The 14656-nt window shown below is 37.8% G+C and overlaps 1 protein-coding gene across 4 annotated transcripts in view; it reads right to left on the bottom strand.

Moving 5' to 3' along the window:
* Window positions 1–14656, bottom strand: part of LOC132402111 (potassium channel subfamily T member 2) — an 884531-nt gene that overhangs the window by 274136 nt on the left and 595739 nt on the right. For all 4 annotated transcript variants that reach the window (XM_059984711.1, XM_059984712.1, XM_059984713.1 and 1 more), the window contains one exon: window positions 14454–14537. In XM_059984711.1, coding sequence (XP_059840694.1) covers window positions 14454–14537 — 84 coding nt within the window. The remainder of the gene's footprint in view (window positions 1–14453; window positions 14538–14656) is intronic.

Below are 14656 nucleotides of genomic sequence, written 5' to 3'. Positions count from 1 at the left end.
GACAATGTCCTAACCTCTATGCAAATTTGGCTTCTGAGTCACTTTAAACATATAGCATAGAATCAGGTTTCCTTTTGTTCTCGTGTGTAATCAAGTTACCTCAATACTGAACTGTGTTTAAAAATGTTTTCCATACTGATTTGTAGTTAGAAAACACAATGTTCTATTTCTCAATTGTCTTTTTTTAAGAAACAATCATACCAGGCCATGTGATGTCCAGGGCACATTGTACTAGCTAAAATAATTTGGAACAAATGAAATATTATGAGACAAGAAAGAGCTACTTTCCAATTTAATGTTCAAACATAGTAGACAATAGATGTCTTGAACAAGAATACTGGAAGAGAATATTGTCAAAATTAGTCATTACTGCAATAATAGTAGCAGTCACTCAATGTCACTATTGAATTTTAGTCATAACTATGACTAAAAAACTACATGGCAGCAGTTTTATCTTATAGTAAAAAGCCCCAAATTAATCATTTTTCACTATATTTCCTGATTTTGTTCCCCTCTTTTCCACACTACCCCTTAAATTTGAGACTCAATGTAGAAACTTCCCAGGTCTTTAATTCAAGATAATCACCTGATTTAAATTTGCTGAATGAATTAATGTCACCTACAGATTACTGACAACAAATTATACTCAACACATAAAGTCAAATTTTTTAAAGGACTAGCAGAAAGGATGATGAGGATATTGATATGCATGTGCTACATGACAAACTTGTTAACAAAATCTAATGCAAGGATTAAACAAGGCTGTAGCAGTGTGCAAAATAAAAGGCAAAAAGCAATAACTAGGCTGAAAGATTTGTTTATAAGATTGGAGAAATGTCTATAGCTGTTAGTATCAGAATCAGTCTTTTATGGGGGTAGATGAGCTGAAACTTAGGGTTTTGCATAACTAAGTGATTGAAGATTGTAGAATGAGACATTTAAATATACAATACCACAATCATTGAGTTTATAAATGGAGACCAAAAACAGTGCATTTATTGCTGGTTTTATAATCCATAGGATAGATCTCAGTTTGACCAAGGATATTTACCAGAATAAGAGTAATGAAGATTTTAGTTAACTGACGAAGGATGAGGTTTTCCTCCTTGTTAATGTAACCCAGGTTAATTAAACCCAAAATTGTAATGTTAGAAAGTTTTATCTGCGGATGGATAAAAATGAGGTTTACCAATTTAAAAATAATTCGAAAAAACGCTATGCAAGGGAGGTGTGGGCTGGACACAGGAGGGACAAGGAGAGAAATGCAGCATTGATTAGAAGCTGAAGACATAAACTGTTAAGAGTGGAATTAGTAGTGAGTATCTTTACCCTATTCTCATGAAACCCTCAGGGAGAGACAATAGCGATAAAAGATTTATTGAAGCTATGACTATAACATGCAGCAGATATAACAGGACAATATTGGCAAAGACGAGTGTCAAAAATCCCTACTGTGTAGTTGAGATTAATTCTGTAAAATCACACCAAGGCATTTGGTCAAGTCTTGTACAAGTCTGTGAACTGACTTGCTGTGGAGGTTCCAACAAACCAATATGGCAAGTCACCCAGATGAAGAACCAGCGCAGGAACAATATGTGTAATGACGTAGAGGGTTTGGATAAATACGGTTGGATAAATGTTTATTTTCATTCAAAGAATCCAAATTTGATTTTCTGCGAGAATTGATTACTTTTGCAAAGACTTTGATAAGTTACTGATTGAGATTTACTTTGTTTAGGAGTTGTGATTTTGGAGAATTGTCGTAACAGGAATTCAACTCTGTATATATAATTTTTGAATTTGGATTTAAACCTGTACAAACGTTTGTAGATATACTGCCTGGAACTGAAACTGAAGTTAACTCTAATAGTTGAGAATAGGAATTATATTTGATTTTCTAACTAACTAGGGATAAATAACAAGGAAAGTTTAGTTGTAAACTTTTAAATAAGGAATATCATGAGATCTAACTAGAGTAACAAATGTTATTCTAATGAATATTACTGACTATAACTAAACAGGAATTCTGATTTTGTTGATACCTAAGATTTGAAACCTAAACAGAATGTTTGAATCTTGAATTGTTCTTGCTCATGTAAATATTTTGTAGATATTGATTTTTTTTCTTATAAACAAAACCTTATTTCCAGAAGTGTGCAGTTTCTATTCACTTCCTCCTTCCGATACCTGGATTCTTCCGTTGGCCTATTAGCACCTAGTGTAATTTGATTTTCTCTAAAGAGTGCGATGACTCGTCACACACAATAAGACTGGTGCTACACAGGTGTTACATTAAGATTTTGACCAAAGTGTAGAAGAATAACTGATTAAAGGTTATTATATAAAAGCAACAATAAAAGCATATACCCCTGTACATGGTCTACAACAATGTTATATGATCTTGGGACCAAAGCCAAAAATAGGAAACATGAGGCCGTGGTCTTTGACAACTGGTGCTACTGACCCTTTATTGCCTTAAGTCTAGCAACCTAAAAGTGTAAGACTTCCATTCAGAGAAACAGTACATAGAACATTATAGCATAGGCCTTTTGGCCCTTCTTGGCTGTGCCAAACCATTTTTCTGCCTAGTCCCACTGACCTGCACCTAGACCAGAGGTCGGCAACCTGCGGCTCCAGAGCCATATGCGGCTCTTTGATCTCTGTGATGCGGCTCCCCGTGGTTTGTTAGCTTTTGAAATGTAATTCGAAATTTGAAGATTATGGTGATCTTGTACAATCTGAAAACTTTGTGGAGACACCGTTTCCTGGCACATCCGAACCGGCTCACAATTAGCCACCGTTCCGGCTAAGGGAGATAGCCTACGGGGGTTTGTGAATACGTGTCTTTTGGAGCATCCGCGCCCACGGGGACGGGTTGAGGGAGGCTTTAAAGCAAGGCTGTTTAGTTCGAATAAAGCTACCTTTGACTGCAGTCTTTATTTTAGCGCTGCGTGTAGTGCTACACCGCTACAACGTGTTTTTGTATCGCTATTAATATACATCACCACTGCCAATGCCTGACACCCGCCAGTGCGCGCTTTCTTTTAATTCTTCGATCCAAGGTAGGCTAACTATGGAGTAACCTTCAATCCAACGTCTTTTTTTCGGAGTTCAAAATGTTTTTGTTGCATGCAGAAATAATTTCGTTTTCTCTGCAGGAGTTCATCAATTTCATAAATGCAACACATTATAGTTTGTTTATACATAGCATAAAGGCAAAAAAAAAAACCCGTTGTATGCAGTGTTATTTCATTTTGTGGCTCCCAGTGTTTTCTTTTCTGTGGGAAATGGGTCCATATTGGCTCTTTCAGTGGTAAACGTTGCCGACCCCTGACCTAGACCATATCCCTCCAAACCCCTCTCATCCATCTACCGGTCCAAGTTTTCCTTAAATGTTAAAAGTGAGCCTGCATTCACCACTTCAACTGGCCGCTCATTCCACACTCCCACTACTCTCTGTGTGAAGAAGCTCCCCCTAATGTTCCCTTTAAACTTTTCCCTTTTCACCCTTAACCCATGTTCTCTGGTTTTTTTCTCTCCTAGCCTGAATGGAAAAAGCCTGCTTGCATTCACTCTGTCTATACCCATCATAATTTTATATTCCTCTATCAAATCTCCCCTCATTCTTCTACACTCTAGGGAATAAAGTCTTAACCTATTCAAACTTTCTCTGTAACTCAGTTTCTCAAGTTCCAGCAATATCCTTGTAAACCTTCTCTGCACTTTTTCAACCTTATTAATAACCTTCCTGTAATTTGGTGACCAAAACTGCACACAATACTCCAAATTCAGCCTCACCAATGTCTTATATAACCTCACCATAACACTCCAACTCTTACACTCAATACTTTGATTTATAAAGGCCAATGTGCCAAAAGCGCTCTTTACAACCCTACCCGCCTGTGATGCCACTTTTAGGGAATTATGTACCTGTATTCCCAGATCCCTCTGTTCTACTGCACTCTTCAGTGTCCTACCATTTACCTTGTATGTTCTACCTTCGTTTGTCCTTCCAAAGTGCAATGCCTCACACTTGTCCGCATTAAACATCTGCCATTTTTCAGCCCATTTTTCCAGCTGATCCAAATCCCTCTGTAAGCTTTAAAAACCTTCCTCACTGTCCACTACACCTCCAATCTTTGTACCATCAGCAAATTTGCTGATCCAATTTACCACATTATCATCCAGATCATTGATATAGATGACAAATAACAATGGACCCTGATAACAATGACAAATAACAATGAACAGCACTGATCCCTGTGACACACCACTAGTCACAGGCCTCCACTCAGAGTAGCAATCCTCCACTACCACTCTCTGACCTCCCATTGAGCCAATGTCTAATCCAATTTACTATCTCACCATGTATATCTAGCGACTGAATCTTCCTAACTATCCTTCCATGCGGTACCTTGTCAAAGGCCTTACTGAAGTCCATGTAGACAATATCCACTGCCTTCCCTTCATCCACTTTCCCGGTAACCTCCTCGAGAAACTCTAATAGATTGGTTAAACATGACCTACCACACACAATGCCATGTTGACTCTCCCTAATAAATCCCTGTCTATCCAAATACTTGTAGATCCTATCTCAGTGCTCCTTCCTATAATTTACCTACTACCAATGTCAAATTTACTGGCCTGTAATTTCCCGGATTACTTTTAGAGCCTTTTTTAAACAACAGAACAACATGAGCTATCCTCCAATCCTCCGGCACCTTACCCGTGGATACTGACATTTTAAATATATCTGGCAGGACCCCTGCAATTTCAGCACTAGTCTCCTTCAAGGTCCAAGGGAATACTCTGTCAGGTCCTGGGGATTTATCAACTCTGATTTGCCTCAAGACAGCAAGCACCTCCTCCTCTTTAATCTGTATAGGTTCCATGACCTCACTAATTGTTTTCCTTATTTCCATAGACTCCTTGCCAGCTTACTTAGTAAATACAGATGCAAAAAACCCATTTAAGATCTCCCCCATTTCTTTTGGTTCTGTACATAGCCGACCACTCTGATCTTCAAGAGGACTAATTTTATCCCTTACTATCCTTTTGCTCTTAATATACCTGTAGAAGCTCTTAGGATTATGCTTCACCCTGACTGCCAAAGCAACCTCATGTATTCTTTTAGCCCTCCTGATTTCTTTCTTAAGTACTTTCTTGCACTTATTTATACTCCTCAAGCACCTTATTTGCTCTTTGTTGCCTATACCTGTCATACATCTTCTTCATCAGATTTCCAATATCCCTCAAAAACCAAGGTTCCTTATTCTTATTCACTTTGTCTTTAATTCTGACAGGAACTTACAAACTCTGCACTCTCAAAATTTCTCCTTTGAAGGCCTCCCACTTACCAACCACATCCTTACCAGAGAACAACCTGTCCCAATCCACGCTTTTTAGATCCTTTCTCATTTCTTCAAATTTGGCCTTTTTGCAGTTTAGAACCTCAACCCGAGGACCAGATCCATCTTTATCCATGACCGAGTTGAAACTAATGGCGTTATGATCACTAGACCCAAAGTGTTCCCCTACACACACTTCCACCACTTGTCGTAACTCGTTTCCTAATAGGAGATCTAATATTGCATCCACTGTAGTTGTTACCTCTATATATTGATTTACATGCTGCAAAGTTGGCTGGAGCTAGATCTAACAAAAATTGCTGCTCCTCCTTAATGACTACCAAGAACCTAATCATCAAGTGCAAGGTGCTTTTGGTTTTATTGTACAGTATGTAACAGAGATGTTGCCCATACCTCACTCCTGCATCATGACAATCACCAACAGCATCTTTAGCTTCTTTCAGTGGTCCAAGTTTTAAGATAGGCTTTAATTCGCATGTTTCCAGGAAAAACTTGCAGTCATATTGCCCTAATGGCCATGTTGTGTGCCGCTTTAAAAAAACTGTGTGTAGAATTGAAATATGCAATCACAAACAGTCACTGCTTGCTGAGGTGCTACTTATTCCTAGTGCTGCAAAGACAGGCCTGGCCTTATTGCTGTACAGTGTTCCATTGAGTTGGATTTTGCCACACTACCTACCTTTTGCTGAAATGTTCCTTCATGAAAATACCTTTCCTCATAAAAACAAGTCCATCAGCATAGAACATTTTGGGGGTCTTGCAAAAGGACATAATGGATTCCATGGTTTGTTTTTCTAAGCAGATGGTCAAAACATTTTGGCAGAATGCCCCATCACTAGAAGTCAGCTATAAGCACGAACACATACTTGAGGGGCAGTCCACCTAAGATCTTTCCAGAATGGTAGAGCCATGCTGCCCTCAGGATGACTGAGAAGAGGATGAGAAAATCATTCACTTCTTTGTAGACTGCATATTAATGAAGGAATTCTGCGAAAGGATGCAAGAGTCCTTGTGAAGGTGTGTCCCAAGCTGCTGCATAGCAGGTGACTCTGATCAATGAGCTTTCCAGGAATGCATTCTAAAACAAACATCAAACACTGCTGGAAGATCATTAACTCGATGAAAGATACACTTTGGTCTGCCCAAACTCATTAGTCTTGCAATAAGTCCTTAAGTAATGTTGCCAACTGGCAAACTCCAGGCTGCAAACAAAAGTCTGTGATAAGATCCTGCTGCCAGTCCATACTGAGGATCTGGGCCAGTTCAACAGCCTTACAGATTTAAGGGTGCATTGTTCAAAGAGGCTACACATGTCATTATGCATATATCAAAATATAATAACTACTGACAAGCACATTGTGGGAGCAAGTTTTGGAAAAAGTGAAAGGGGCCAAATTGGAACATTCTGCCCACCTGAGATTGTGTGGTAATTAGGCATTTTGCAAGCACCAATAAAAGGAAGAGCAGCCATTGTGGAAATACCCAGTTTAGAATAAAGTCTTTGAGTCAGAGACTCCAAATGAGAGTGAAGGCTAACGGGTTTCTGCTAAGTTTATTTTGTTCTTTGTCTATTAGTGCCTAATTAGTGTACTGAGAATGTGTCTAGAGTCAGTGTTGTGTTCTTCATGTCAGATGTAGGAATTCTAGGAGACCACCAGTCTCCCCAGTAACTACATCCACATGAACTGCATCCAGCTGCAACTCCTCGCAGATTATGTTAAGAAACTGCAGCTGCAGCTATATGAACTACAGCTCATATGAGAAGGTGATAGATAAGAGAGGCAGAGCATTAGTCACCCTTAAGTTGCAGGAGGCAGGTGGCTGGGTGAATGCAGACAGTGGACAGTAAACCCCCCACACATACACACACTGTTGTTTCCCTCAGTAACAAGTATACTGATTTGGATACTGCTTGGATGGGGGAGCGGATGACTTACCAGGTGGAAGCTGCAGTGACCAGGTCTCTGGTACTGAGTCTGACTGTGTGACTCAGAAGGAAAGTAGAAAGGAGTGCAGTGGTGAGTGCACTCATAGAAAGGAGTGCAGTCCATAGTTAGAGGAGCAGGCAGAAGATTGATAGATGTGAATGAGATACCTGGATAGTATGTTGCTTCCTATTTGCCAGGTTAAGGGTCATCTCAAATCAGATCCACAGCATACCAAAGTGGGAAGGTGAACAGCCAGAAGTCATGGTACATATTGGTGCCAATGACATAGGTAGGGAAAGGGATGAGATCCTGAAAAGAGAATATTGGCAGCTAGGTAGGAAGTTGAAAAGCAGGACCTCAAGAGTAGTAATTTCTGGATTGCTGTCTGTGCCACATACCAGTGTGTTAGGTTTTACGAACAGTTGAAGAGGCATCAACTCGTTAGGAAGAGTCAGTATGGCTTTGCAAGGAAACGTCATGCTTTATGAGCCTGACAGAATTCTTTGAAAATGTGACAAAGCACAATTGATGAAGGTAGAGCTGAGGATGTGGAATATATGGATTTTAGTAAGGTGTTTTGTTGAGGGTCCCATAGTAGTCTCAAGCAGAAAGTCAGGAGGTGTGGGATCCAAGGATACTTGGCTGTGTGGATACAGATGATGCTTGTCCATAGAAGGCAGCAAGCGAATTCTACATAGAGGTTGGTGACTGAGGAACCAGCTCTGTGCTGTAATGTTTTATGATGAAAGACTATGTGTGCTGACTTGACAACATTATAAATGTATAGACTTGATGGCATTATTAATGCAAAGAAAGCTTGTTTTGTTGCATTTGCAAATATTTTTGAGAGTAAGATTTATTTTTGAGAATAAAAAGGAAACAAAAAAGACATTAATAGGTCTTTTTCATCTGGCTAAGTGCTACTAGAAAATGTAGGAGGTGGCCAGATGATAGTGTTGAGCCTTTTTGACTACTCACAAATGACAAATATCACACAAGTGAAAAGATAGGATGTATCAAATCTGTTTTAGTGTCAGAGTTAGACAGGATGTAAGAAGGCCCTTTGGCCCAACTTCCCATGCCAACCAAGCTGTCTTCTTGCACTGGTCCAATTTGCTTTCATTTAGCCCATAACTTTCAAAATGTTTTGAGCTCACCATACACCCCATTATGACCTTGAGCCCTACTGTCTACCTGGAGAGTACTTTCTGTTGTAATGAAATGATCTATATGAAATTCATCTATACGAGATAAATTTTTCATTGTACCTTAGTCTGGGACAATAATAATAAACCATTTGCAACCTATCCAAATGCTGGAAGCTGTACCAGCCACTCCTACTTCCTTTGGAATTCTCATTCCATATACACACCACTATCTGTGTGGGGGAGAAGAAAAAACCTTGTCTCTCAGGTCCCCTTTAAATCCTTCCCTTCTCATCTTCAAACTCTTACCTTTAGTTTTAAACTTCATGACCACGGATAAACAAGACTGTGATAATCTATTCTATTTATTGCCTTCATTACTTTATAAATCTCTAAAGTCACCCTTCAGCTGCCTTCACTTCTATCCCAAACAATAAAATCTCTCCTTCAGTCCCAGCAACATCTTTTTTGCACCTACTCTAACTTCATCACTTCTTTCCCAAATATGGAAACCAGAACAGTACATGATATTCTAGGTGCAGTCTCACATCATCTCATTGATGATATGAGACTAAGGGGAAAATGAACTGTGAGGAGAGAGCAAAGATTTTGCCAAAGAACCTAGACTGGTTGTGAGGAGGCAGGAAGTTGCAAATGGAGCTCATTGCGAGTCTGTAGACTTTGATAGTAAGAATAAAATGGAGATTTTTAATTCCCCATAAGGTGAGAAACTAGCAATCGTTTGCATACAGAGGGTTTACTGCCCTGGTTTGCAACATGCAGCAGAAAGCAAAGGTAAAATGAGCCAAGCAAGGCAAATATTATCCTGGTCTATAGTGCAAAGAGAATGGATTAAAAGAGTTAAGTGAACCTTTTTGAAATTGTAAAGGGATCAGTAAGGACACATTTGACTATTGCATGTAGCTTTGACTTCTATACTTGGATAGGATATAGCAGCTTTGGAGTCACTCCAAAATAATCTGACAAGATAGATTCCACAAGATGTCCTGTCAAGAACACTTGGCCTGTATTCACTGTTTAAAAGACTAACAAGTAACCTAGTTTTGACATGCAAGATTCTGAGAGCGACTTAAAGGTTTAATGCCAAAAGTCTTTCTTCTGGCCAAAGAGCCTTACATTTGAGGACCTTTTCTCTAGATAAAGGGTTAGCCATTTAGGATTGAGAAGAACTGAAATGTATTTAAGAAGATGGTTGCCATCATTTTGAATTGTCTATGTTAGAACTTATTAAATATAAATGGTTTGGGGAAATAGGGATTAAGCAGGAAAACAGATCATCTAACATCTAAGTGAATGGTGGTAGAGCAGATTCATTGATCTGTAATGCATACTCCTGCTTCTACTTCTTATAGTATGAACACTGAAGATGTCTGTTATGGTGCCTTAACTAATTAGAAAATGTCAATTATGTTATAAAGTACTATGCATTTGTCTGTGCAATATTTTTGTGGGCTTTGGTCAGACTTGTATAATCTTTAATTGTTTTTCACACTTTGGATTAAGTTGAGGATGGTGAGGGTCCTGGAGATGGGTTGTGAGATGCCAGTGTTACTTAAAACTATCCTCCCTAAACCTTTAGAGAAGATGTATTGGGACATAAAAACAGGGAAGAAATACATTTACATTCAATGCTGCACATAAATCTAGAGGCACTAACCTCTGCTTCATGCTGTTGAATGAAATTAAATTTTATACTAAGCTGTCATGGACTTCACTTAGTTTTATTAATGCTGCAAACAACAGATAAAATCCTGCCACAGTACTGAAAGTAATTGTTGCAATATATTGCATTAAAAATTTCAATATCATTTAAAATTATATTAGTAAAATATACCAGAATACAAAATATAATTGATTGACATATCTTCCTTCCCATCTTTTTAGCACTGAAGTAAAATTTGATTGACTATAAGTTCTAGCAGTATAATGTTGGTACAGAGTTACTGCAGAATGGTGCATTTTAAAACCTTAGTAACTGAATTCTTACATGAAATTCCAGTAGTACATTCATCATCAAATATTGTATACAAATAATTTTAAGTACATGTTTTACAACACAAATTCTAAGGACCTGTAGCACATTAGGTTTCAGCTTTGGTGAGAAGGTAAGAGCAAACTTAACTTTGACATTTCCCAGTGGATATAATTCCTTGTTTATTTGTAGCTTTCTTTATTTAAAAGATGAGGTGCTCACTTACACCTAAGAAGTAATTTCCAATTCTACTTTTTGATTAAATTTCAAGTTTAACCGAACACCGTTGTTGACCGAATCAAAAGTTGTGAAAAATCAGCATTTAGCTGGGAAATTAAAAATTTGGCTCAATAGTGTCACAACAACAATCTCTCACTCAATATTGAAAAAATCAAAGAACTGTCTATTAACTACAGGAGGAGGAAACCAGATGCCTATGAGCCCATTCTCAGTAAGGGATCAGAGGTGGAGAAAGTCAGCAAGTTTAAATTTCATGACATTATCACTTCAGATGTCCTGTCCTGGTTCAAGCAAGTGACTTCCATAACAAAGAAGGAACGGCAGAACTTCTACTTTCTTAGAAGTTTGTGCAGATTCAGTGTGTTGTCCAGAACCTTGACAAACTTCCATAGGTGTGCAGTGGCAAATATACTGACTGGTTGTATCACGGCTTGGCATGGGAGGAAAATCCCTCCCTGCCACTGAGCACCGACAAGGAGAGCTGTCGCAGGAAAGCTGCATCTATCATCAAGGAATCCTCCATTCAGACCATGCTGTCTTCTTGATGCTGCCATGAAGAAGGATGTACAGGAGCTTCAAGTCACACACCACCAGGTTCAAGAACAGTTATTCTCCTTCAACCATCATACTCTTGAACCAGAGGGGATAGATAACTTCATTCACCTCAACACTGAAATGATTCTACAATCCATCGACTCACTTTTAAGGACCCTACCGCTCGTGTTCTTAATATTTATTTATAACTCTGCTTCTTTTTGTATTTACACAGTTCATTGTCTTTTGCACATTGGTTGTTTGTCCATCTCTGTCATGTGTGGTTTTTCATCGATGTATTGTGTTCTGTTATATTTAATATGAATGCCCACAAGAAAATGAATCTCAAGGAAGTATATGGTGATATATATCTAGTTTGATAATAAATATTCTTTGAACATAAGTCTTTGAATGAAGAAGCTTATTTTAGTGCTTTCATAAAAGGTTAGTGAAACAGGACTTATCTTTAGCATTTGCAAATACAGACCTCGGCCAATACTTTCAAAGATTCAGGGTGAAAATCCACCTCTGCATATTTAACAAGGGGAAAATTATGTCTTCTAGCATTCTGCAGTATTAGCTCCAATTGATTTTTCTGGGTTTGGCAGGAAGATAAATAGTAGGAATTGAAACAGGGACATGAGTGGGACATGAGTGGATGCATGGTAACATTCTGCCCCAAATGGAATAGGTTAACCCTCTCTTCCAGCTGTTTTCACATAAACAGGCTCATACATTACATAATCATTTCACTTTATTGGGATAATATTTGTGGGCACTGAACAGGTAGCTCTCTCTCAGACAGCTAGCAAATGCATATTGAGTTATGTGATTTCCATTTGTGTTGAGTGCTGGCCAAATGGTCAGACTATTGGAGTAAAGTTTGGATTACTAATCCAGAGACAAAACTGTGAATAATGAGAGATTGGAAATTTGAAATCAATTGAATAAACCTGTCACTATGTAATTACAGGTAGTTTCAGTCTCGTTAACCAAAAACTGCTGAATTACTGAAAAAAGCAGCTGGATCACTATCATCCTCCAGGGGATGAAATACACCATCCTTAGCTGACCCAGGTATGACTGAAACTTCTCCTCATTCAACTCAAGGACAATAAGGAATGTCTAATAAATTATGGCATTCATGTTGTGTGAACGAACAAATAAAATATTAATTCTAAGGTTTTACAAAGTCAAGTCTGTTTCTCTGATTAAAGTGCCCTCCTCCTGGAAGTCAAGAAGATTCTTCTGATTGGATCCCTGACCTGGGCTGAATTATGGGAATATTTGATGTGGTCCTGTAATCTCCAAACATAAAATCCACTACCCGTTATCATTCCTACAACAATGAATGTCCAAACTGAAGAGGCCAACCAGGTAATGCAATTCCAATGAGATATCTTGGATTTATAATAGAATCTCAGGGAAAGTTAGGTGATAATATTTAATCAGTGGGAATATAAATTTATAAGATAAAACAATCAAGCATGAATCTGATTTTTCAGAACAATGGATAATTTCAGAAAAATACTCAGATATTGAAATAGTGCATTGGACATGTTGACAAACACAATCAGCAGGCAAATGCTAAGCAATGTAAAATTAGCTATTAGCTCATTCAAAATTCACTTAGCAACAGTGAAGGTGTCTACTAGGACATATTGTTGCTTAGTTACCAATAGAGCTTACCACCAATTGCTTTTGAACACTCTTTCTTACAAAATTAGACCTGCCTGCAAAAAGTTATGTTTTATAACTGCCCAGACATTAATGTAAAAATTTAATAAAAGGAACAAGATTTGCTTATAGGTTTATTAACTTAAAGAACAAGACAAGTGAGCAAGACAATGGTTTCCACTGAAATCTTTAAGGATTTAAAAAAGTAGCAGGGAAGGTCAGATAAACTATGAAGAGTTGATTAGATCAGACCAACAATTTTATAATTTTAAGTTGAGATTTTTGTTTCATGTATTATAGGTTCCAATTTTATTTTGGAAAATAACGACAGCCTCTAATGTTCCATTCATAACATAGGAGGATATCTATTCTTCAATTCATGCATAGGCCCAGAAGAAGGAGAGACTTAATAAAGAGCTTTCTACAGCTTTGCTATTCTATAACAAATGTCATTGATTAGGATTTTGAAGTATGCCTTGATTGCAACACTATATAGATGAAAGAGAAAGAAATTTTTGAGACTTATCAATCAGGACTGATCAAATTGAGATACAAAAATATTGTATTGAGAGGATAGCAACCATGTTCTATTTTCTACAAAAGTCTAAAACATTTCCAGATGAAAATTGTGGACACATTTTTGATAAACTGGAGATCTAGAGAGATTTAGGGGAGAAGTAAACCCAGAATAAAAGTGAAAACTGCTTTAAAGGACAAGCTTTAGGAGTAAAAGACATGTGAGAGGTTCATTTGAAATGATAAAGGATGCTGAGACTAAGATTGAATGTAGGTGAAGACTTGTACTTAAGTGAAGACTTGTTCAAAGGTAAAGGCTATATTGTTCCCATCAGCCTGCCAACATCAAGACATCCAGTATCATGCTTCTCTGCTGCAGAAATAATTAGACACACTTTTGTAACATCTTCAGTGTTTGAACACTCCAGTGCTTTCTTTGCTATTTGATATTTTGCATTCCTTAAACACTACCAGGCATTTTCTTCAATAGTAAAACCAAATGTTCATCATCTTTGTCTTTGCTGAACTATGCCGGGCAGTTCACTTGAATAAGTTCACAATTTTGCCCTCACTTTATAACTTCCATTCAGGTAATCTCACTTTCATTGTTTTCTGTATATCCTCTAGCCTTTGCACATTCAATGCTTCTTCTGACTTGGGTCTCATATATATTCCACCCATTTTTATTCAGTCAACATTATCTGCAAAACTTAGAAAATCCAAACTTCACTCACTTCTCTGGAATTCCCTTTCTAACTCAGAAGCCCTGCACAAAACCCAACTTTTTAACTGATCTATTTATCACCCTTCAAACAAGCTCCCATTTCTCGCTCAATATTGTTGATGAAGTTGAAATCATTTGCAGGTATCTGGAAATACTGCTTCTGCTTGAAATCGAGATCCAGATTAATAGTATCTGTATATAGAAACTGGCACTAAACAAAGGAAAATCTTGGCTTAGAGAAATTCTAAGCAGAGTTAAATTACAAATAAGACATGCACTGTTATTCTGTTTAACAATTCATGCTTTGTAATTTGTAACAGAACTTACAGCACAGAGAAACCCAGAACCTGGTGTGGTATCCAGTCCTAGAAGCAACCTTGTGATAGAAATCATGTAGTCCTTCACAAATGACTGCAATGAAAATAAAAATGGCCAAAAATAAAACAATTAAAATTAAATATATAATGCAACATTTACCACAGTAAAAGATTTTTTCTGAAGACAAAAACATTTAAAACAGCTCTCAAATA

This window comes from Hypanus sabinus, chromosome 11 (genome assembly GCF_030144855.1).
Source record: "Hypanus sabinus isolate sHypSab1 chromosome 11, sHypSab1.hap1, whole genome shotgun sequence".
NCBI classification, from domain to species: Eukaryota; Metazoa; Chordata; class Chondrichthyes; order Myliobatiformes; family Dasyatidae; genus Hypanus; species Hypanus sabinus.
The sequence above is the reverse complement of the archived record's forward strand: the minus strand, read 5'-3'. Positions and strand labels throughout refer to the sequence as shown.